This window comes from Ylistrum balloti, unplaced genomic scaffold (assembly GCF_031769215.1).
Source record: "Ylistrum balloti isolate Yb309-2 unplaced genomic scaffold, AGI_CSIRO_Ybal_v1 Utg370056, whole genome shotgun sequence".
Taxonomy (NCBI): domain Eukaryota; kingdom Metazoa; phylum Mollusca; class Bivalvia; order Pectinida; family Pectinidae; genus Ylistrum; species Ylistrum balloti.
In genome coordinates, this window is record NW_026782106.1 from 692,976 (window position 1) to 717,469 (window position 24,494).

The 24,494-nt window shown below is 35.2% G+C and overlaps 1 protein-coding gene across 2 annotated transcripts; it reads right to left on the reverse strand.

Annotated features, from left to right (window-relative positions):
• Positions 1-1,490: 1,490 nt before the first annotated feature.
• LOC132549429 (mitofusin-2-like) lies at positions 1,491-24,214 on the reverse strand. 2 transcript variants are annotated; one of them, XM_060213366.1, is made up of 18 exons: positions 24,077-24,214; positions 22,529-22,758; positions 21,624-21,735; positions 20,787-20,949; positions 20,256-20,377; positions 18,434-18,542; positions 17,906-18,019; positions 17,014-17,167; positions 15,543-15,610; positions 14,530-14,651; positions 14,069-14,195; positions 13,757-13,861; positions 11,817-11,919; positions 8,806-9,026; positions 8,097-8,258; positions 7,472-7,668; positions 5,819-5,953; positions 1,491-5,328 (listed from the first exon to the last, which is right to left on the reverse strand). In XM_060213366.1, the coding sequence occupies exons 2-18, from the start codon at positions 22,737-22,739 to the stop codon at positions 5,256-5,258; spliced, it is 2,298 nt and encodes a 765-aa protein (XP_060069349.1). In that variant the 5' UTR covers positions 22,740-22,758; positions 24,077-24,214; the 3' UTR covers positions 1,491-5,255. The 2 variants fall into 2 exon arrangements, with proteins under 2 accessions (XP_060069349.1, XP_060069350.1); XM_060213367.1 differs by lacking the exon at positions 11,817-11,919 and adding an exon at positions 12,686-12,788.
• Positions 24,215-24,494: the final 280 nt, after the last annotated feature.

The following is a 24,494-nucleotide window of genomic DNA, read 5'->3' on the forward strand; positions in this document are numbered from 1 at the left end:
CTTAGTGTCAGTACAAGTTTGTAAGTGTTTATGTGATCATGACCCATCAAAATCCAGAAGCTTTTAGTAATTACCTACAATATAATGTTACATAGCCGTATCTTTAATATTTATTGCACCAGAAGCGGGATGATTTGACCTACTTCATTTAATATTTTGTATCATTTTAACCTTCTTTGTACATTTGGATAAGCTAACATACTGTACATTGGGAACAAAATGAAAAATGATTTAGCAAATAGTTACGATGGCATTCATTTTATGGCAGCTCACAAATTTTGAAGTTAATTCACAAAATATGTGTTACCACTACAAGCAAACTATTCTGTTCTCAAACAACTTGTTATTTTTTAGATCTTAATGTTAAACTGTTCTGGTCAATGTAGGTATGGGCAGTTCTTTTATGTCATTTTCTACACAGTTATTATGATTATAAATGCCTAGGATCTAACTAGGCCAATGTCATGTCCATTCCATTTCTCTCTAATTTTTTCGTTGAATTTGACATAATCACGGGAGTCCCAACATTGTTTGCCAACAATGGGTGTTTTACGTCTAATATTATCGGGTCCCTTCAGCGAACATTTTTATGTCGGTTGGAGGATTATGGATGGACCGCCTTGACATAAGCTCAACAATAGTCTGGTGACGACATACAGATTGATCAAACAATATTTTATTTGTAAAAGTATATATGAAATGACATTTCATTGAATATCAGAATCGATCTGCTCCCACTAGCTTCTGTCAATAAGCAGGGAAGTTGGGAATAATAATCCCAACCGCAAAAACAAAAAAATGAGGCCTAATGTACCTGCAGTGCTCGCCTGGTATACCGGTATATAACGTAAATGGCCAAAATTCTATTTGCATAACTTATGCTTATTTTGAATGGTTACCATGGCTACCATAGCTGGGTTACCATGGCTACCATAGCTGCAATAACAAATAAAAAAATCTGATAATTGTGACTGTGAATTTAGGTCAAGTTGAGATTTTTTTCCAAATTTTGTCAGGCTTCATCCTAGTAACATACCCGCCAAACATCAGGCCTCTAGACCTTTCCGTTCAAGAAATTTGACCCCTGTGACCTTGAACATATGTCAAGGTCATTTCTTTTTCCAAATTTTGTCAGGCTTCATCCTAGTAACATACCCGCCAAACATCAGGCCTCTAGGCCTTTCCATTCAAGAAATTTGACCCCTGTGACCTCGAATATATGTCAAAGTCATTTTTTTCACTAATTTTGTCAGGCTTCTTCCTAAGAACATAGAAGCCCATTTGGTCAATGGTTATTGAGAAGAAGTTTCATATATAACTGACAAGAGATGACGGACGCTGCACCACTGCATAAGCTCACTTGGGCCAGGTGAGCTTGTAAGAACTAGAAAGAAAGAAATACTACTCCAAATATGTGACCATAGTGCAAGCAGATTTAACACTGGAGTGTTTATTAACCTCATCACAAAATAAAACACTGAAGACAGAAAAGTTGTATGACTTCGTATTTAATACATTCAAGTTTCATTTCTTACAATCATAAATAAAATGATATTCACTACATATAAAACATTAAAACGACAATGGCAAAATCAGGCACATGTGACACCCATAACACAGGAAGTAAAATCTAGGTAAATTATCTCCCTTGACGGGATATCTCGATGTGTGGTCTTTGCTTGAATGTATACACAAATGTCTTTTCTAACAAAATTCAAAGAACCATTGAAATTTGCTTAATGCGACACAAAGTCAAATCTGTTTCATGTAAATTATTTTAAGTCTAGCTCAACACTGACCTATCTATAATAAGAAATTACATTGCAAGTATAACTTGTTTGACCCAATCTTAAATCAATGGCTTGCACAAGTTAATGCTGCAGAATAATGTGACTAAATCACATATCATACAGTGATGAACACATTCTCTGGATTTTCAGTATAATGACAGCATCACATCAGTATTTCTAGCTGTTGCTTGTTTCAGCAAGCATGATAGGTCAAAAAGACGAAAGAATTGTCATTTAAGACGTTTTCTTTCCTTACAATTTGATTTACGTTAACTGTCACTTTATTCCACATAATTTGTATGGAAATTATTTAAACAAACACAAAACACACGCTTGCAATTTATGTCCCCTCAACACCCCACCCCCCTACCAATATAAAATTTCCAAGTTAATAAGTTTTAAACATCAAAGATAATATTGTTCATCATACCACAGTACTGGACCACCATGACTATATAAACTTAATCTGAAGTGAAAAGAACAAGCCATAAAGAGTTTGTCGTCATTTTCTAGAAATTTTTTGTCCCATATACAAGAAATAAATTTCACCTAAATCTATTTGCTGGGTCCAGATGTCCACACTACAATGTAATTCAAAGTTGGAATGGAATAGCACTTGCATTTAATGAGAAACTGTACTAAAAGCAAAACTTTTGAGTCAAGCATTTCAGAATCACTGCAGAAAAGTTTGATTGATATTTGGGAAATGATGGGTGTGTCCATTATGTTATCAGGGAATCACTGCAGAAAAGTCTGAATCATATTGGGTAAATGATGGGTGTGTCCAATATATTATTTCAGAATCACTGCAGAAAAGTCTGAATCATATTGGGTAAATGATGGGTGTGTCCAATATATTATCTCAGAATCACTGCAGAAAAGTCTGAATCATATTGGGTAAATGATGGGTGTGTCCACTTTGTTGGTAAATGATGGGTGTGTCCAATATATTATCTCAGAATCACTGCAGAAAAGTCTGAATCATATTGGGTAAATGATGGGTGTGTCCAATATATTATCTCAGAATCACTGCAGAAAAGTCTGAATCATATTGGGTAAATGATGGGTGTGTCCAATATATTATTTCAGAATCACTGCAGAAAAGTCTGAATCATATTGGGTAAATGATGGGTGTGTCCAATATATTATTTCAGAATCACTGCAGAAAAGTCTGAATCATATTGGGTAAATGATGGGTGTGTCCAATATATTATTTCAGAATCACTGCAGAAAAGTCTGAATCATATTGGGTAAATGATGGGTGTGTCCAATATATTATCTCAGAATCACTGCAGAAAAGTCTTAATCATATTGGGTAAATGATGGGTGTGTCCAATATATTATCTCAGAATCACTGCAGAAAAGTCTGATTGATATTGGGTAAATGATGGGTGTGTCCAATATATTATCTCAGAATCACTGCAGAAAAGTCTGAATCATATTGGGTAAATGATGGGTGTGTCCAATATATTATCTCAGAATCACTGCAGAAAAGTCTGAATCATATTGGGTAAATGATGGGTGTGTCCAATATATTATTTCAGAATCACTGCAGAAAAGTCTGAATCATATTGGGTAAATGATGGGTGTGTCCAATATATTATTTCAGAATCACTGCAGAAAAGTCTGAATCATATTGGGTAAATGATGGGTGTGTCCAATATATTATCTCAGAATCACTGCAGAAAAGTCTGAATCATATTGGGTAAATGATGGGTGTGTCCAATATATTATCTCAGAATCACTGCAGAAAAGTCTGAATCATATTGGGTAAATGATGGGTGTGTCCAATATATTATCTCAGAATCACTGCAGAAAAGTCTGAATCATATTGGGTAAATAATGGGTGTGTCCACTTTGTTGGTAAATGATGGGTGTGTCCACTATATTATCTCAGAATCACTGCAGAAAAGTCTGAATCATATTGGGTGAATAATGGGTGTGTCCACTTTGTTGGTAAATGATGGGTGTGTCCACTATGTTATCTAGCTATATACCAAGTTTGGTTAAAGCTGAACATATCTTTTCCTGCAACTTATCTTAAGACACAACTTAAAATTGAAATGCTGACGATACTGACAGAAAAGTTACACTACATACCTCACTTCCGTGATTTTTTGTCACAGAGGAAACAAAATTATGTAATTACATCTAACAATGTAAAAAAACGTTAATATAAAACATATCTAACAATAACAAGTAAAAACATCTATAATAGTAACATCTGACACACAAAAAGCTGATGATAGAATTACAGTTTATAGACTTAAGTCAAACACAAAGACAAGACATGTTACAAATTTTATCTCATCACTGCTGATAGATTTCCTACCTAATATACACCCCCCTCTCCATTTCATAAAAATTAACAGATCTGTCTGTATGTTTGGGCTTGCAGCATAAAAATAACACAAAGCCCAATCTTTGCACTTAATTGACAATGTATATAACAACTCAAATGTTTTCAAAAAACCCTGCTGTGATCGATATCTGTTTTTGGGTAAATGCATCATATTGGCGCTGACTGATTTAAGAAATTTGAAATAATCTATTTTTTGAAAATCTGACTGCTTTGTACCAATGTTATATAATAAAAAAAGATTTCTGTGTAAAATATCAACTCCTTTAAACAATAACTGTCAGAGTGAAATGCAAAATTAAACCTGTGAGAAGAAAAAATTGACTAATGGACAGGGTATGCTGTCAGCGCCTTCATATTTCATAGTGTGGTATAGAAAAGGTTTCTCACAGACAAGAGCCCAATTATATTATGATAGTAGGACAAGGAGGCCACAACATCACAATTCATAATACTCTCCACATAACGACGACACTATTCATGAATTAGTTTAAAAGATATCACTCTTTAATCTCAACAAAGTCTTCACCAAGGAATGACTCAAAAGCTGGCATTGTTTTTACAGAATCACTTGGAAAACCAAATGTATTATGTCAGTGAAAACTTCCTTGAAATATTTGATAAACATTCAATATTTTTTTTGATGACAATGAAAACTTCCATCAGTCCTTCCTCTGGACGATGGAAGACTTGTCAAACTTGTACTGCATTTTTAACTATTCATATAGACAGGCATATGTTACAGTCAGTTTAATATACATGTATACAGTCAATACAAAATTTTAATAAATAGTCTATTTCAATCTTAAAGTAGAGGAAGAAGAATCATTGCTAGTTTTATAGGATCAATTTCATCCCACAAATCTGTCAATCATTCCTACGTCATTTCCTCTCTTTGGTAGACTATGCATATAATTCATGTTGTACAGCGTGTTATGTCATGAAATCCCCTCCAATGTAGATAGAAGGTCTCTGTTTGACAGAAATTACTAGCAACATTTGGAGATTGTTGTCCATATTATGACACAAACTGACCACAATGGCTGTCCTTGTGTAGCCAAACAAGATCTGACTTAGTTTCAACTAGACTGCAATTAACAGTTCTCTCATGCATCTGGTTTCACCAGAAATTCCTCTATGAATCCATTCAGCTGCTTATCCAGCCAATCAGATTTGTTTCTACAACATACATAACATACACTATAATTGTATACTTAACTTACATCACAAGACAGTCTAGTTGTATATATAAATAATGTTTTGCCATATATATGTATAACATTTCCCCTTAAGTTTCCATATGAAAGGTTTTAGTATGTGAAATAGAAGGTAGTTATGATCGTGACAAAATATCTTTAATGTCAAGCTACAGCCGGCCAGCCACACAATACCATACCATATACTAAATAAATATGTTTCATTACAGATGGGAATTTTATCCTTCCTAAGTCATGTTTTTCTTCTGAAGTAAGGCATCATTTGGTTCATAAATGCTGTCTGATTTAGGCTGTACAATGCTAGTGAAATATTCTTAAGCATTAAGGCTGCACTGTTAATACAACCTTTAGTAATCTACTTTAAGTGAACCATCAATTTATGTGGCCATTTGTAAATAAACGGAAGTCATCCAAACAGGATTATTATTGTTTCTGATCTATTCGAGACTTACCTGAGAAGCTTGGCCTTGGCAGAGACCTCCTTGAGATGAGCAAGGTCTTTGTCAAGAGTACAGATTTCTGCCTGAAGTTTTTCTTTAGATATATCTACTTGGTTACAGAGGCGAGCAAACGTAGATGTCAGTTCCCTAAAAAAATAATATTTATAATACCAGTAGTCTGATAACAGTGATGGAGTGTCCACACACAAAACTGTTACTGGCGTACCAGTAGCCTGGTAACAGTGATGGAGTCTCCACACACAAAACTGTTACTGGCGTACCAGTAGCCTGGTAACAGTGATGGAGTCTCCACACACAAAACTGTTACTGGTGTACCAGTAGTCTGGTAACAGTGATGGAGTCTCCACACACAAAACTGTTACTGGTGTACCAGTAGTCTGGTAACAGTGATGGAGTGTCCACACACAAAACTGTTACTGGCGTACCAGTAGCCTGGTAACAGTGATGGAGTCTCCACACACAAAACTGTTACTGGCGTACCAGTAGCCTGGTAACAGTGATGGAGTGTCCACACACAAAACTGTTACTGGCGTACCAGTAGCCTGGTAGCAGTGATAAAGTCTCCACACACAAAACTGTTACTGGCGTACCAGTAGCCTGGTAACAGTGATGGAGTGTCCACACACAAAACTGTTACTGGCGTACCAGTAGCCTGGTAACAGTGATGGAGTCTCCACACACAAAACTGTTACTGGCGTACCAGTAGCCTGGTAACAGTGATGGAGTGTCCACACACAAAACTGTTACTGGCGTACCAGTAGCCTGGTAACAGTGATGGAGTGTCCACACACAAAACTGTTACTGGCGTACCAGTAGCCTGGTAACAGTGATGGAGTGTCCACACACAAAACTGTTACTGGCGTACCAGTAGCCTGGTAACAGTGATGGAGTGTCCACACACAAAACTGTTACTGGCGTACCAGTAGCCTGGTAGCAGTGATAAAGTCTCCACACACAAAACTGTTACTGGCGTACCAGTAGCCTGGTAACAGTGATAGAGTCTCCACACACAAAACTGTTACTGGCATACCAGTAGCCTGGTAACAGTGATAGAGTCTCCACACACAAAACTGTTACTGGTGTACCAGTAGCCTGGTAACAGTGATGGAGTTTCCACACACAAAACTGTTACTGGCGTACCAGTAGCCTGGTAACAGTGATGGAGTGTCCACACACAAAACTGTTACTGGCGTACCAGTAGCCTGGTAACAGTGATGGAGTGTCCACACACAAAACTGTTACTGGCGTACCAGTAGCCTGGTAACAGTGATGGAGTGTCCACACACAAAACTGTTACTGGCGTACCAGTAGCCTGGTAACAGTGATGGAGTGTCCACACACAAAACTGTTACTGGCGTACCAGTAGCCTGGTAACAGTGATGGAGTCTCCACACACAAAACTGTTACTGGCGTACCAGTAGCCTGGTAACAGTGATGGAGTGTCCACACACAAAACTGTTACTGGCGTTCCAGTAGCCTGGTAACAGTGATGGAATCTTCACACAAAATATTTCATGACATGTAACCTTCAAAAAGTTAAAAATTTGACAGCAAAAGCCTACAATGAATGTAAGACAGAATTATTTCAATCTTCATCAGAAATATTCCAAATTTTATCAAGTCCAATACTGAGTCAACACTTACTGCTGTACTTGGTGACTACAGTTGGCACTTGTCAGATCCACAATCAGTTTAAGTTTACTGGATGCGTAGTCAACATATTGACGTTTGAACGATCGTTCCTTGGCTTTGTTTGTCCAAGTCAGCCGCTCATACATATACAGTAGTCCATACAGGCCACTTGTCACAACAATCACCTTCCAGCCTGCAGCCTTGGCAATCTACAAGGTCAAAGGTTACAATTTATACATATATACTGTATTTCTCCAGAAGGCCCTTGAATCAATTACATCAACTCTGTTTCAAATGTAAGGAGGTGGGCTTATCACAGGACAATGCATTTGTTGGCATTTTCTCAGTACAGATGTACTAAATTGAAAAGATATGGATGGTATTATTACCAGACACTTGCTTATTACTAGACACTTAAGGTAACTATACTAAATGTTACTGTTTATGTTTAATAGCAGTGAGAGTATTGTGTATCAGAAACCGGGGGCAGGAGTATTGCATATCAAATATCAAAGAATTGTACCTTGTCCAAGCACCAACATATCAACTAAACTTACCATCAATTCAATGACAGACTTCTGTGTTATACAAACTGCCACGACTAAGACGATTAACCTGATAAGCCTGTTGTACTTACAAGGCCTCCGACAATGATGGCTCCCATAGTGGTACGTGAGGTAATGGATGCAAAAGTCGTGATCATGGAGAAGAGCACCTGGTTGTTCTGCTCTGGGGCAAGTGGCCGATAAAACTCTCCAAGGGGTGTCTGTGGACCGCCATCTGACATTGGCCGTGGAATCTGTAACACAAAGATTTAATCAAAATTACTACCCCATATTTTTTTAGATTTATGGCAGCTGTGTGGTGAAAGAAGATAATCCATACAGAATTCTCATGTCATCATGTACAAATGTATAATCATTCCACAAGTTCTATATCTATATAATAATTTTTTAATTGTTTTGTATGTATAATCATTCCACAAGTTCTATATCTATATAATAATTTTTTAATTGTTTTGTATGTATAATCATTCCACAAGTTTTATATCTATATAATAATTTTTTAATTGTTTTGTATGTATAATCATTCCACAAGTTCTATATCTATATAATAATTTTTTAATTGTTTTGTATGTATAATCATTCCACAAGTTTTATATCTATATAATAATTTAATTGTTTTGTATGTATAATCATTCCAAAAGTTTTGTATGCAAAATGCAGCTTTCTGATTCGATGATGTTTTCTTTTCATTTCTCCTAGAAAAAAAAAATTGAGCTCCGCCCACTTGATAATGATTGGACGAGTCAATGACAAGGTAATTTATTTGCTTGATTATTTTACCGTATCAGAGTGACCAGTCAGAACGGAATGAGTCCCCTTTCTTCCCAGAAATCGCTGCATCAGTGCAGTAAGACCCATAGAGAAGCGAAACTGTATATCTTCCTGAAAGTCAGCACACAGATTACGACAGTCCAGTCGGTAAGCAATCTCAAAATCCCGTCGTGGTACTAGGTTATACAGCTGTTGTTTAGTTTCCTCTGGCAATAATACTGCAATACGTTCTGTAAACATAGCAGTATCTATAGTAACATGTTCTGTCTACAAAGTATCATAAATAGCAACATGTAAACATGATCCAACACCAATGAAACATTTTTAGTAACCCAGTAACATTTTCTGTTACCATAGTAACAACTACAGTAAGACTGCAACATGTTCTGTAAACATAGTAAGACCTTCATTATCATAGCAACAAGTTCTCTAAACATAGTGACACCTACATAATCATAGCAACAAGTTCTGTAAATATATTAACACCTGTAGTAGCAGCAACAGTTCTGTAAACAAAGTAACACCTGTAGTAACATAGCAAGTTGTTCTATAAACATAGTAACACCTGTAGTAACATAGCAACATTTGTTAACACTGCAACAACTCCAGTAGCATAGCAACATGTTGTGTAAACACTGCAACACCTAGAGTAACTTAGATACATGTTGTGTTACCACGGCAACACCTACAGTAACATAGATACATGTTGTGTAACCACGGCAACACCTACAGTAACATAGCAACATGTTGTGTTACCACGACAACACCTACAGTAACATAGCAGCAAAGTACCATTCATATAGTGTAGCAAAGTAAGCAATTTTGGAATAATACATTGTAAAAAAAGAATAAATAAATAAAATTTACAATTAATCTGGTAATGATTCTATCATATTTGTCAGCTTTTTTTTATGAAACAGCCAGACAGTCATATGCTGTATTTGAATTGATTTTGTGGTATTTTGATTATCTTCATCATTTTTTATCCATCTTTGATCTACAGTTCCTTCATCTCAATTACTGAGTACTACAAACATGGAAATTATTCTGTCAATACAAGTAAAATTGTTTTTCTTCTATCATTATACAAGAGGCTATAAACCTTTGCTGTCATCTGACTATCTATAAAGGTCTAAGTATGACGGCAGTAGTGAGAGTAAGAACAATTATGAAACTATCAAAATTATTTTAAATCTTTTAGGGAAATCTGAATTATTCTTAATATGTTCGTATTTCATCATTTAACAGAAGGAGTAATTTACATCAAAATGTACAATATTTCCCCTATCAACTGCCCATGAAGGTAGACCAAATATGGTTTCATTGTTTATAGTTTCAGAAGGTTTTTCTGGAAACATCAAAATTCTTGTCATTTGCATGCTGTTTGTCATATTCTCTGAATGTCGAGAAGTATTTAAGAATATTGAATGTTGTGTCCCTTTGAAGGCCCCTCCCTTGATTCCTTGAAGGGGAATAGACCCATAAATTTCACCTTTCATCTTTGATGGTAGGCCCTAATGATAAGTAACAACACACAGGACAACTGCCGTACAATTCTGTATAACGCATTGGTAATATAAAATACCCAGCTACTAGAATCAGATTTTTTTGAAAATCTTGCTCTACGCTGCCCGCTATTGAAACATTTAATCTAGGATTAGAATTTATCCCTTATACCTGTTAATGTTTAAGTTTAAAGAACTGATCAGTAGGACTACATAAAATATCTTATATAATTATGATATGATGAAATTACATGCTAACATCTCTATTCTCTATAATCCAGCACATAGAAAATACAATTAGTATAAAAAGTGAAAAATAAGGATGATATACAACTTGTACGAGAAGAAACAGGTTGATCCAAGTTTTACAACTTGTTTCTAGATCCTACCTCAATGTTAAAACTGATGAATTTAATATATATTGTAAAAACATGATAAAAAAAGTTTATTGCAGGATAAATGATTAGGTAGAAAAAAATAAATACATCAAGCAGAATCATTTAAAATAAAATACATCTTTGAACATTTATGTATCCATGCAATGACTTTACAACATGTATCCCATACATTTATTTTTGAAAATCATAAACAACTCCACAAAAATGTCTCTAAAATCATGAAATAATGGTTGATTTGTGCTGCTTTAAGCTGAATCTTAAGTTTGTGGTTGATACAACCAGTCAAATTTGTCTTGTCTGCAAGAAAGGGGGTATGGAATGAATGAGAAAGAGTTTGGTGTCAATTTTACATAGGTTTTTCCCTGAGGGAGAAAGAAAAAACAGTGACGGACATGTCAGTATATAGGATAGAACAGATCAACAGGAGAGAGGTTATGTCTTCAGGAAAAGACAGAGAGATCATCAAGATTAAGTGGGTGAAAAAGGAAAGTAAATGAAGATAACAAATGATACATAACAGAATAAAAAACCAAAAAGGAGAAAGAAAGCATGAGAGGATAGGAAAATGTTTGGAAAATCAATGAAAGCATGAATAAGGAAGAGGATTTTAGAGGCACAATACCTGTACAAGAGCAGGCAGGTAAGAAGACAGCAAGCAAAGAGAAGAAGTATATGACAGGACAAAATAAGAGAAGGAAAGTGGGAAAGAATTGGTGGAAGGAGGAAAGTCTGCACACACACAGGTCAGAAAAAATTAACTGAGAAGGCAGAGAGATAAAGTGGAGGGCAAGTTATTGGGTAAAAAGGAAGGGTGAGAGATGATCTGTGAAAAAGGCAGAGACGGTTGAAAGTAGACTGGATGATTGGGGGATTAGGGTTAGGAGGCAAATGGTAAGAATTGAGGGTAGTTGTTAGAGGACGGGACTAGAGGTAGGGGGCCAGGAGTTAAGGATTGGGGATAGTTAATAGAGGACAAGACTGGGGGTAGGGGACAGGGGTTATGGATTGGAGACAATTCAAATTCGACAGGGTAGTTTATAGAGGACCAGACTGGGGGTAGGGAAATAAACTAATTGAAGGCAGTATCCAAATGTTATATGTCTGGGGATAATAATACCTGTCATTTCTGTCTGTGTTTCTTCCACTGAATGCTGTAGTACGTATGAGCAGCGCTGCTGTAGGTTCCGGCCTAGCCCACCCTCAACATGGCTATGCAATTCCTGATAGGGATATAACAGGCTAGGGTGAGGAAAAATCAGAGGGATGACCCATCAAAGCCATAACAGAAGACAGGACACTATACTAGGTCACACTGACCAAGACTGGACACACCATACTAGGTCACACTGACACAGACTGACAACAACTAGAGACTGAGCAATACCTTTTCATTGCAGAATGTAAGTCGAAAAATGTACCAGGTTGACGGTTTTCTTAAATTCAAAATTTACCATTGACAGTCTTCTTCACTTCAAAATTTACCAGTGTCAGTCTTGAAGTGAATTCACAGGTTTTTCATGAGTGTTATTAATAGGAAGGTAATTTTTCTTTATCAGTAGCTAGAAGAATATGTTGAGTTTATGTTTCTTTATTATAGAGAGTATTATAGAGTAAATACCACACCATGTTAATGATTTGTATGTTAACTTATTGATAAAGAGTCTCTAGTTGTGGTCACTTGCATTACAACATGCCGGTCCTAACGTGTGTGATTTGTACACATCTAATTAACTATTTAAACACATTTATGATTTTCTTCATGAAAGAAAATTCATGAAATCTCAAATTCTAAACATTTTTTTTTCACATTTTATTGTCTTTGATTAAAACCAGTAGTACATTTACAATGAATACAAATTAACACACACGTTACAACCTTCATGGAAAAAATAAAAAAAGAAAGTCTAACAAATAATGATTGTGATTATACATCCCAGAGAGGAGCAATGCAAGGATAAATACTGATGATCCAGATTGCCCTTTTACCTGTGAGCTGTGTCTCAACCCTTTCTATGGTTTTCTCTATGGCAGTGGAGCACCGGCCTGTCAGGTTCTGGCAGACAGCCCCCTCTACATACATGTGTAGTTCCTTGGCGAGAGATAGTAATATGTTCTGAAGATTCCATTTCTGATAAACCTTGTTAAAAGTGGCCCTAAATTCTAATTCTGGTTCATCTAAAAGTACTGTTGATCAATCTGAATGATCAATTACTGTGAAAGTTACGGTATATTTTTTCAATGTTTCAAATTTTCACCGCTAAAAACAAAAAGGATGTAATTTTTCAGAGAAGTCATGAAACAAATGATAATTTTCTTCCATATTTTGTTTTCAAAGTTGGTACATTATCTGGTTTTCGTGACTTTACTTCATCCTTGAAAATAGTGAAATGTATTTAAATCCCTTGATACAAACAACCTCTACAGAACATAGGTCTAGATACATGAAGTACAAGGATCTGTTTCTGTAGAATGGATGCCCTTATCAAATGTTGAATCGTTGATGTTGTATCAGCATATCAGAATAATTTTCTGATTTTCTTATTTGTGAAAATGTCTTAGTTATAAACAAAACTTCTCAAACATAATATTTCTTCTATTAAATGAAGGAGATAAAGATATTTACTGACTGAAAGAAAACATAAAAACATCTTTTGGACTGTTTCAATGACCAATATTTGTATAATGGGACATTTCAATAAGTTGATACTGTCAGCCTTGATATCAGACATCATAGCTATAATTTTACTTCATAAACCATCATCAGACATAAAATGGCTTCTTGAACCATCATGAAATATCGAATGGCTAAACTTTGATATTCACCTTCTTATAGACATTAAGGAGTACAGAGTCGGGACTCACCTTCATATAGACATTAAGGAGTACAGAGTAGGGACTCACCTTCTTATAGACATTAAGGAGTACAGAGTCGGGACTCACCTTCTTATAGACATTAAGGAGTACAGAGTCGGGACTCACCTTCTTATAGACATTAAGGAGTACAGAGTCGGGACTCACCTTCTTATAGACATTAAGGAGTACAGAGTCGGGACTCACCTTCTTATACGCATTAAGGAGTACAGAGTCAGGATGAAATGGTCGTTCAAATTCATCGACTATTGAGGACAGACGTCGGATTTCCTCACTAAGTGCCGTGGACACCTTCAGATACAGGAAAGAAAAGAAAGAGACCATTAGTAGAAAATGAAAAAGTAAAACAGACAATTAAACAATATCAAATGAAATGATTGATGATATAAAATTAAAAAGAAGTTTTACGACCTCAAAGAATATACTAGGGCCAGGTATCCATTATCTTATATCTCTTTAAACATGAATCTAGTAATTTTGGCCTTGCCGAATACTGACTTTTCGTTCAACATCATCCACCATGAAGCGGATTTTGTCCTTCATGTCACCAGTCAGTAGGATCAACTGTTTCTCTAAGTAGTCAAGCTCATCTGCTGTTTCCTGTCGGACACGTACTGACTCTTCCCTGTAAAGGTGAAACAGAAGGTGAGAAACATGAACAACCAAGTCATAGTGATAAACTATTCAACTTTAAGAAATAGAAATTGTAATTGTTCACACTCAATACAGGATGTCACATCCGAATGATAAGATCATCTGTTTTTTATCAGAAATTTTATATTTGATCTCTAATTTCATCATTGTATAAAAATTATATTTGATAATTCTTTGGTTTCTGTTGATGTCATCTAAAAACTAAAAGACTTAAAACATATCAGGAGAAGTAATACATCTAATATCAAAACAAAACCTGGCTTCCTGTAATTTTTACATTTACTACAGATCAAAATAATACTTACATCTTTTGCAGACTGCTTGTGTAGGTTTTTTCCATAACATCCCGAAGATTAGCATTAACTTTCTTGCCACGCTTGGCATGCTGCTCAAACTTTGTCTTTACAGCTGACTTAGAGATACACACCTGTATTGAAATCAGCAACATAATTATTACTTAATTGTATATCATGGGTCATCTACAACTGCACATATTTTTATCATATACAGTATATTGCAAGATTTTTATGCTGTGCATTTTTATGTGAAAAATCCCTTTGCAATTTTTGTATATATCAACTTTTGTGATTTCATCGTCTCAGGAATTTTAAAGGTCTTTTTTGAAGACTTTCAATACATCAGAATGGACATGGCTTACATATATACCAGTGTAGCATCTAATATCACCTGAAGATCTAACTGACCAGTCATACTTGATAAGAGACTTACATACCGACTAGCATTTATTTATCACACAAGTATTCACAACTTGAGAGTGTTCAGGTGCATGTAGGTACATTACCTCTAGTGAGGTATTACTTTGTTTACAGTTTTAGCTTTTTGTGAATTCCAAAGTGTCACTGAATTTGCAAAAATTAGATACACACAAAAAATTCCTGATATACAGTAATAAACCTGTTATACATATCAGTGTACAAACACATATTACCCGATACCTTTTCTCAAAGCATTACTGCAATCATGTGTCTTATCAGATTGAACACATGAAATATTTCCCAGGTAAGATGTAACAAATATCAGTCTTTATATAAAGGTTCAGTTACATTGCATTACATAGGACAAATGACCTTTGTATAAAGGTGGCCTATAAGACAGGCTCGACTGTATTTCCGTGGTAAGATGTTATAAATATAGGTCTTTATATAAAGGTTCATTTACATTACATAGGACAAAACAGCTTTGTATAAAGGTGGCCTATAAGACAGGCTTGACTGTATTTCCCAGGTAAGATGTAATAAATATCAGTTGATGATGTAAAATTTATTACTACATTTCCCTTATATCAGCTGAAACTTACTTCAAACATTCTCTCAAAGTTGGCAAACTCAAACAAACGGTCTGTAAAGTCGCGCTGTAAGGATCCAGCTAAAACACAGGGGAAGTTGTGTTAATGAGGTTTATGTATCATTAGGATCCATTTGGTATACACAGGTCAAATTGACAAACTGTACAAAAACTTTAAAAGAGAGGAGCATGTAACAGAAATATTTTAATTTCTTGTATTCAAAGACTGCAACCATATTTAAAAATTTCTGCAGACAAGACACTTTTTAATGTCTTGGTATGTATTTTCATGCATTATATTCCCCTTCAACTGTCCCAAGATAAAAGAACGTTTCTGAATTATGTGATATTAAATCTCATGTGGCATGAGAAGAATTTTCACACACAAGTCACCCTCCCAGTACGTAAGAGTTGGCAACTCTGGCTTTTATTCTCATACACTGACTTATAGAACAAGTGGATACATGTTTACATGTTTCTTTACAGGTAACAAAACATCAATTTGTTTCTAGGAATTAAGCAGCCAATTTGCTTCAATGAATACTTTTCACAACCCATTGACATTATTTTTATGATTTGATAGGTCTAACTTCCTTTCAATAACAGGGCAGGTAGTGGGGAAAGTGTCAAAGCAAATATATCAAGAAATGGGAAAGTCACAAAATGTTGAAGTGTCAAGATGGTTATGTCCAACAAGTGGAGAAGATGTCCAAATATTCTGTCATACCAGAGGGGGTGTAAATTGGGGTATGTAGTGGGAGTGTAATAGGCTATGAATACAAGGTGGAAAAGAGTCAAAAGTGCAAGGTCATACAAGATTGAGAAGTGTCCAGAAGTTAAGTCATTCAAGTTAGGGAAGTGTCAAAAGGGTTATATCATACAAGAGCAGGGTTGTCAATTTTTGTTTTAATTTGGGTTAAGTTATTCGAATAGGGAAAGTGGCAAAGATTGTCATTCAAGAGGAGGTGTCAGAAGGGCTATGTCAAACAGGAGGGAGAATGTAAGGAGAAGTGACATGAGGATTTCTTCATTCAAGAGAGAGCATCAAATTGGTTTAATCATGTGAGAGGGGGTTGCTGTAGAACAACCCTCTTGACAATTTACCAAAATGTGAAAGGAGTTCTGTCATACAAGACACGGTAATGTCAAAAGGGTAGAGTCATTCAAGTTGGGCAGTGTCAAATGTCATCAAATAGTAGGAAGTGCCTAAAGGGCTAAAGGGTTATGTCATGAAAGTAGGGTTTTAACATCTAGAAGATGTAGAAATGTTGAAAAGGATTTTTTTTTTTATTCAAGCATACAAGAGAGGGGAGTGTCAAAACAATGAAGTCAATAAATTGGGTGAAGTGTCAAAAGGGTTAAGTCACACAAGTGATGAAGTTTTCAAAGGGGTAGCAACACACATGTAAAGAAGGTGACAGCAAGGGTATACATGATACAGAAGGAGGAATTAACTTTAATTGATAATAGGATGCTATACGTACTGGGGGTGGGAGTTTGATTATCCTCATGAAGGCGAGTGATAAGGGCTTCCTTTGCTGATACAAAAAAGATCCTGTTCTTGGCTTCCTGAATGTTTGCGACTTTCAGCTCATCACAGAGAAATTCCACATTCCGTTGGTAATGTTGTTCTTTCACCTAAATATAATTACTTACATGAAAAACTGCATAAAACATCTACATATTGTAAAAGGACAAATTTGGACAAGACAGAAATATCTACCAATAAGGACGAAAGGAAGCATATGAAAGTCATCTTACCTAATAAGCAAATTGAAGTTACAATATTGTTTACAGTGTCATGGAAATTTTACAACATCAAAATAAAGACCAATCAAAGGCTATTTTGGTGGTGGGCGGGTAGGTGGGGAGGGGGACCAATTACAAAACAATACTTGTTTTTAATGTCATGTGATTAATTCAAATGTTATGAAATACCTACAATATCTGAATTGTAACATAATACAGCTGTAGTCAATCTCATAAAATCAGATGTTGATAAACATACCTACAGCTATTATTGTGATCATGAATATCTATATATATTTATTTCAGATTGTGACCTTCCTGGATTGGAAACACTATCCAAGTACATAAAGAATTCAAAGCAAGTTTGAATGACAAGTGCTGTGAAAATCATCAACCATGGCAACCATTTTTAAGTTAACTGAGAATGAAGAACAAAAAACCCATTATCATGCCTTTGCTCACCCAAACATGTGATTTTGTAGAAAAGTGTCAGACACATTATTGTCAGAAATATAGATAACATCAGACAAATGAAAAAGCAGCGTAGACTCAGTATTAAATGTGTTGACTGGGAGACATGATCTCACAAATTAAATGTCATCCACATAGCCATGTACCCGTACTTACTGAATGAACCTCCTCAGCATCTTCCTCTAGCACAGACACATCCCATCGATTCTGGAGGATGAAAATGTTTGGCTTGGAAAGGCGGTCACTCACTTTGTGGAAGAACTTCTTTTCCTGGAATTTTAAAAAAAGATCCTTAAAACTTGATTACTTGTGTCAATTTAGATATAATGCTCTCATTATTAGTGTGTGAATTATCATTTGTATAAATTTATTAAATTCTATCCTAACTTAATATCATAAAATAAACCCAATTTTTATGGTGTTGGATATTCACCAAAGCAATTCTAGCACAGAATCATAACACTGAGTCTGATCTATGATTTATACGAACACATGTTACATAAACTCAGCTATATATGTGATATTTGAGGTATAAATTTTTCTGAAGCCAAAAATATAAAAAAAAAATTCTTTGGCAATAAGTACAAGTTTGAGAGTAAATTTTCCATAATAACTGTCATTCAACAGTGTGGCAAATATTCCTTATACTTTTATCTCAGACTTTCTCCTATGACAGACATTTACCGTCCTCATCAAGGTAGACTCAGAATTGGCCACAAGTACAAACACATCTGCATCCAGACAAAATTTGTCGATCCATTCATCAAGGTCAGGTGTCACGTCAATGCCAGGGCTGATAATAAAAACAATGAAAAAAACTGAAATCTTAGTTTGTTTGTGTATAACATGTTAATCTATCTGCTGTATTTTTCCTGTAAAACACCAAGGGAGCCATTCTTTTAACTCTAACACAAACTATCCTGCAATTCAACACAGGAGCAAATACTTTCAACACTGACTCAATCCATCCAGTCATAACCCACAGGAGCCAAGACTTACAACTCTGATTCAATCCGTCCTGCAATATGCCATATGAGCCATCATACTTACTTCTGACTAAATATTTCCTGCAATAGGCCAAAGGAGCCAACACATTCAATTCTGACTCAATCCATCCTTCAATACACTACAGGAGCCAACACACTTTCTCTGACTCAATCTATCCTTCAATACACTACAGGAGCCAACACACTTTACTCTGACTCAATCAGGGTTTTCCATAAGAGCCGGTCGCCGGCCAATTTGACCGGCTACTTTGATCATTTGGCCGCCTACACCAATCCAGTTCCATAATAATGTTCTATACACAACTACACATACATTGCAGGCCAGCCTCCTACTTACACTACACAGCCCACTACTAGCAAAATCATGGAAAACCCTGCTCGATCCATCCTTCATTACACTACAGGAGCCAACACACTTAACTCTGACTCATCTATCCTTCAATACACTACAGGAGCAACACACTTAACTCTGACTCGATCTATCCTTCAATACACTACAGGAGCCAACACACTTAACTCTGACTCGATCTATCCTTCAATACACTACAGGAGCCAACACACTTAACTCTGACTCATCTATCCTTCAATACACTACAGGAGCCAACACACTTAACTCTGACTCATCTATCCTTCAATACACTACAGGAGCCAACACACTTAACTCTGACTCGATCTATCCTTCAATACACTACAGGAGCCAACACACTTAACTCTGACTCGATCTATCCTACACTACAGGAGCCAACACACAATACACTACAGGAGCCAACACAACACACTCAATACACTACAGGAGCCAACACACTTAACTCTGACTCGATCTATCCTTCAATACACTACAGGAGCCAACACACTTAACTCTGACTCAATCTATCCTTCAATACACTACAGGAGCCAACACACTTAACTCTGACTCGATCTATCCTTCAATACACTACAGGAGACAACACACTTAACTCTGACTCAATCTATCCTTCAATACACTACAGGAGCCAACACACTTAACTCTGACTCGATCTATCCTTCAATACACTACAGGAGCCAACACACTTAACTCTGACTCATCTATCCTTCAATACACTACAGGAGCCAACACACTTTACTCCAACACTCTCTCTGTTGTGAAAGGATTCTGTGACTGCTATACAGAAAAATCGTGGGTATTTAAGCAGAACACTTAGAGGCATCAACACTGTCCTGGAACCTGACCACACTTTTTCATAAGTTCAATGACTACTGCCATCTCAATCAGCTATACTGGTTATATGAAATAATTTAAAAGCACAATTTTTTGTTTGAAGAGTTGTGTCTAAAGAGTTGCTATCTAGATTTGTTATAATCTGCATACCCAGCCCAATATACATTTAAGTTAATTTAGGTAAAAGTAACTTGAAAATTTTATTCTGATAATCAATATCAGGATATTTTTATCAAAAAAAATTGTCTGAAAATCCCAAATAAATCCCAAAGAGCAGCTGAAGCCTGTCCATGAGACTCACCTGTCTAAGAAGACAACATCCTCCTTGAGAAGGCGACACTTTTCCTTTGGCCACAAGATCCTGATCAATGAGTTTTCCTTCAGTTTTGCTGTACTTAGGGCACTAGCCAGCTGTTTTACCGACTACAATTCAAAATGGATCAACATCTGAATAGTTATCAGAGACAAGAGTTAACTCCCTTAGTGATCTGGAATTGTTTAATTGTCTATTTTCCATCTAACAAATTAAGAAAAAGTCTCAGTGTGGAACTTATGAAACAAGAGATGGAGTTCTTCTTTCAACATGTATGTATCTTCTACAAACTGGGACATTTTAAACTGACTAAAACTGACTTATGGTAGGTTTTAACAACAATAAACATTAAGTGAAATTTAATCATCATTTCCAATTGATCAATAAGCAGAGCACTTATTCTGCCAATGAAAGTTTTATTTGGAACATGAATCATCAAGGTTAAAATGTACATGCTTAAATTTAGAGTTTTGATATATTTGATATGTTAAGGGCGTCTAATTCATCCAAGTGACTTACGTTGACACTTTTAGGCTCGTCAGACTCCTCGGTGTATAGACAGCCATCATTTCCATCACATCCCTCTACCTGTAGGAAACAGTTGGTTGTGTGTCCAATGCCACTAGGCAGGATCTTCTTTCGTAACATAGCATTTATCACAGAGCTTTTTCCATTGGATGTCCTGCACAATATACAATTGTACTTATGAAACTGCTTTCCACCTGGCCTTTTCCAAGGGCTCTGTGGAACTGAATTGGCCCCATTTCCTAATAGAGTCATTTCATAATATCGCAAAATTCCAAAATAATTACAATTAGCCCCTAAACATTTCCTCCCAAACTGACCATTTTCCCCCTGAAGATGAGATTAAAATTCCCATTCCCATATGAATAGATTGATAATGACTAAACAGTAAATTTAATCTCCATTCAATTACAGCAGTGATAGCAGTCAATATTGATTAAACAATAATTATACACTCTGTTAATGTAAAGATTAAAAATGTTCATAAATTCTATCAAAATAACACAGAATGTCTTTTCCCAGATTTTTTTACACAAAATCCCTTTGATGTGGATACATTATTTATTTTCAATACCAGTGAAGGTGCAACAAGCTTTCGTTTTACAAAAACAACAATATCTATTCTTAAATTCTCCTCAATCAATATGCCAATCAGTAATGTGCAGTCCCCAGACAGTGAAATGCAGGTGTATATTCCGTAGCATTACATGTTCCATGTTTTAAATTTCAATATGATTTAATCAACCATGATCAATAAAACAAAAGAAAATCTAGTTTTATCAATTCTACTGACAGAAAGAAATGAACCTTTCAAAGAATGAAATATATTACCTTCCAAAGAAGCAAACTTTCATGTGATCACGAGCCAAAACTTCTATGATGCCTCTCACCATTTCCTGAAACTCTTCTACATGTTTCTTTTCCTCAGAGCCATCTTTGTGGTCTGAAAAAGAATATTTTATAAATGGTAAAACTAAGCAGTTTTCATTCAAATACTAGTACATGAATACAGTAATTACCCGTGAATAAATGGTTGTAGTTATTCTAATTTAAAGATCTATAATGATGATTGACTTTAATTTGCGGAATACTGGTAAATTGTAGCATTTTTCATTTTACATATTGGAAATGGTTAAAAAACAAATTATGATCCTTGATCTTTTCTGAAATAATTCATGATCAAATATCATCATAGAATCAAAATTAAAGGAATATGTATATTAAGCACTGCATTCAAATGACAATAAACCACAACAAGCAATAAGGCCATTCACATCTAATGCACTTTTATTTATATAATGTCTTATAGTTACCATTACCATGTAAGAATGCCCAACTTCCTTTTTGGAGTAACAGTAGGTATTGCAAAATAAATACAGTATGATTTATTGGTAAAATTTATAGATAAAATTGTTGATTTCTACTGTAAACCTGAAGCATTGTATTATTGAATTGATTGATTGAAATCATTCATGTTGCAGTAAAATGACATAAAATTGTAAAAAAACTTATTTATTAAAGCAACTACTTCAAAGTTTATTTTAAAAAAATGTAAATTCCTAAAACCAGTAATTTAAACAATCCACAACTTAATTATTAACCTAGATAGTTATCATTCTCTAAACCAATAACATAACACCTTAATCCTAGGAACACGTAAATCAAGGATTTATATTGGACTTAGCTCTGTGGAATATTTTAGACTTATTTATCAGTGTGGAATGTTTCAGACTTACCTGTGAGGAATGTTTTTGACTCGTTGATATATTCCAATATTTCTTTAAAGATATCATTGATAGTTTTTTTGGCTTGGGAAAAGAATTTAAGTGGTGACTGAGGACGACTGTGGTGTCCGTTACCAAGGCTACGTCCCGATACCATTGAATCACCTTGCCCTTGCTGACCATCGAGGTCTTCCATATTGTACGTTTGTAAAACTCCTGACATTGTCTTGCTAACTCATCTCCTGAAACACAGAAAGTTTTATGAGAATCGATTTCACCGTTTCAGTGACGTGGAACTTTACTATATCAATGGACTATTCAAGTTTTCTTCCCATGGAACAATTTTCAGAAACCAAAACCTCCCCATTTGAGACTGCCAAGTATACCTGTGCAAAACATACTGGTATCAACATTTTCATATTAGCAATATATATTGCCTCAGTAGCTGTGATTTCTAGCATCCTGACAATTTATGGTTGATGATGTTAACAGAGATATTCCGTTTTGCCATTTATTATACACGTACATGCAGTTTTCTGTGGCATGGGTTTTCCTTTAACATTAAAACATGTATTAATAGCATAGCACTAAACGCTCTACTGTGCTTATCTTATTTGATAACCTAGAGAAAGATATTAAATAAAGGGAAATTTTCAACTTTTTCTTAGTTTTTTAATGGTAATATTTCATTTCACAACTATGTTTCTTAAATTGTAACATGAATGATATCAGTGTTCATGCTTTAATTAATGTCATAAATAATATTATATATTTTGACTTCTCATATATATAAAAAAAGTATGCACATGTTTTCACTTAAGTTATGACACTTTTACAGTTGGTTTAAAGGACATTGCAGCTTTCATAGTTCCTCATAAATGTCTAGTTTGACCATTAAAATTGTTCTGAAAATCCCTCTAAATATAGCATTGATAATATATAGTTCAAATTAGTATCAAATTCTAAAACAAGACATTGTGACCTGATTAAGTAATTTGCATCTATTGCAGTGATTTATGAGACTGTAAATAATTTTGCTGTGAAACAGTTTTCCAAAGAATCTTAAATATGGTTTGTAACAACTCAATGTAAAATTTAGGCAATACATGTTTTAAAACATTTTCCATTTCATCGTCACAAATTCCTCCTTCAGATCCTCCTTTATAGCACATGCTTATTTGTAAATTTTGGTTTAGTCGTACACTGGGAATTTCCTCACATTACTACAAATATGGCAACTGTTTCATTTCCAACGGCTATACTTTAATTTGAACAGAATTTGAACAATCATTGGGATACTAGTATTTGTGAAAATGAGCCAATCTTCCGCCCTTTGGGTAAAAAATAATTATGGGATACAATAATTGAAAACGAAATAAAATCTCTTAATCAGACAACTTTTCAAGACCATTGTTCAATGGATCCACTTTAATCAAATTATCATCGTAACATTTTACCAAACGTCCAAAACACTTTCATTTCTGTAGAGAGCTCAGCAAGGTTGCGTAAGACAATTTTTCTGTACTTCAAGTCATCATTAATTCGATAACAAAAACATACCTTATCCTTTATCGTGTGACGGACAGGTAAAATTTAACTAGTATCCACTTTCAATGATATGCTGTCTGTAGTGTAAACCTTATTGACGCTTTCTTTCTATTTTCTTATATCGACCTTCAGTCAGAACACATGGTAGCGGACATGTTGGATGCGTCTAATTTCGTGAATGAGAAAACGGTCAAAGATATCCGGATCGGTCAGTTGACAACCCGTCAAAAAACTTATAAAAAAGTCATCGGCAATAAACACGATATTTAATTATTTATGTGTTGGTAAATTTCACATGTTTCTTATTTAGCAACTGCCAGAACCACGGCTTATAATAAAGAGTGAGGGTATGTAATTTATTATTCTGATAACTGGGAAGTAACTGAGTTTTTTTTAGACACAGTACATATGAAACATATAAATGTGTGAT

Excerpts from the sequence above, each read along its gene's own strand:
- LOC132549429 (XM_060213366.1), bottom strand. The coding sequence starts at position 22,739 with ATGTCAGGAGTTTTACAAACGTACAATATGGAAGACCTCGATGGTCAG. Across the intron at positions 20,378-20,786 it reads ACGAGCCTAAAAGTGTCAAC|TCGGTAAAACAGCTGGCTAG; the intron begins GTAAGTCACTTG and ends TTTGAATTGTAG. Across the intron at positions 9,027-11,816 it reads AACACAGACAGAAATGACAG|AACGTATTGCAGTATTATTG; the intron begins GTATTATTATCC and ends CTATGTTTACAG.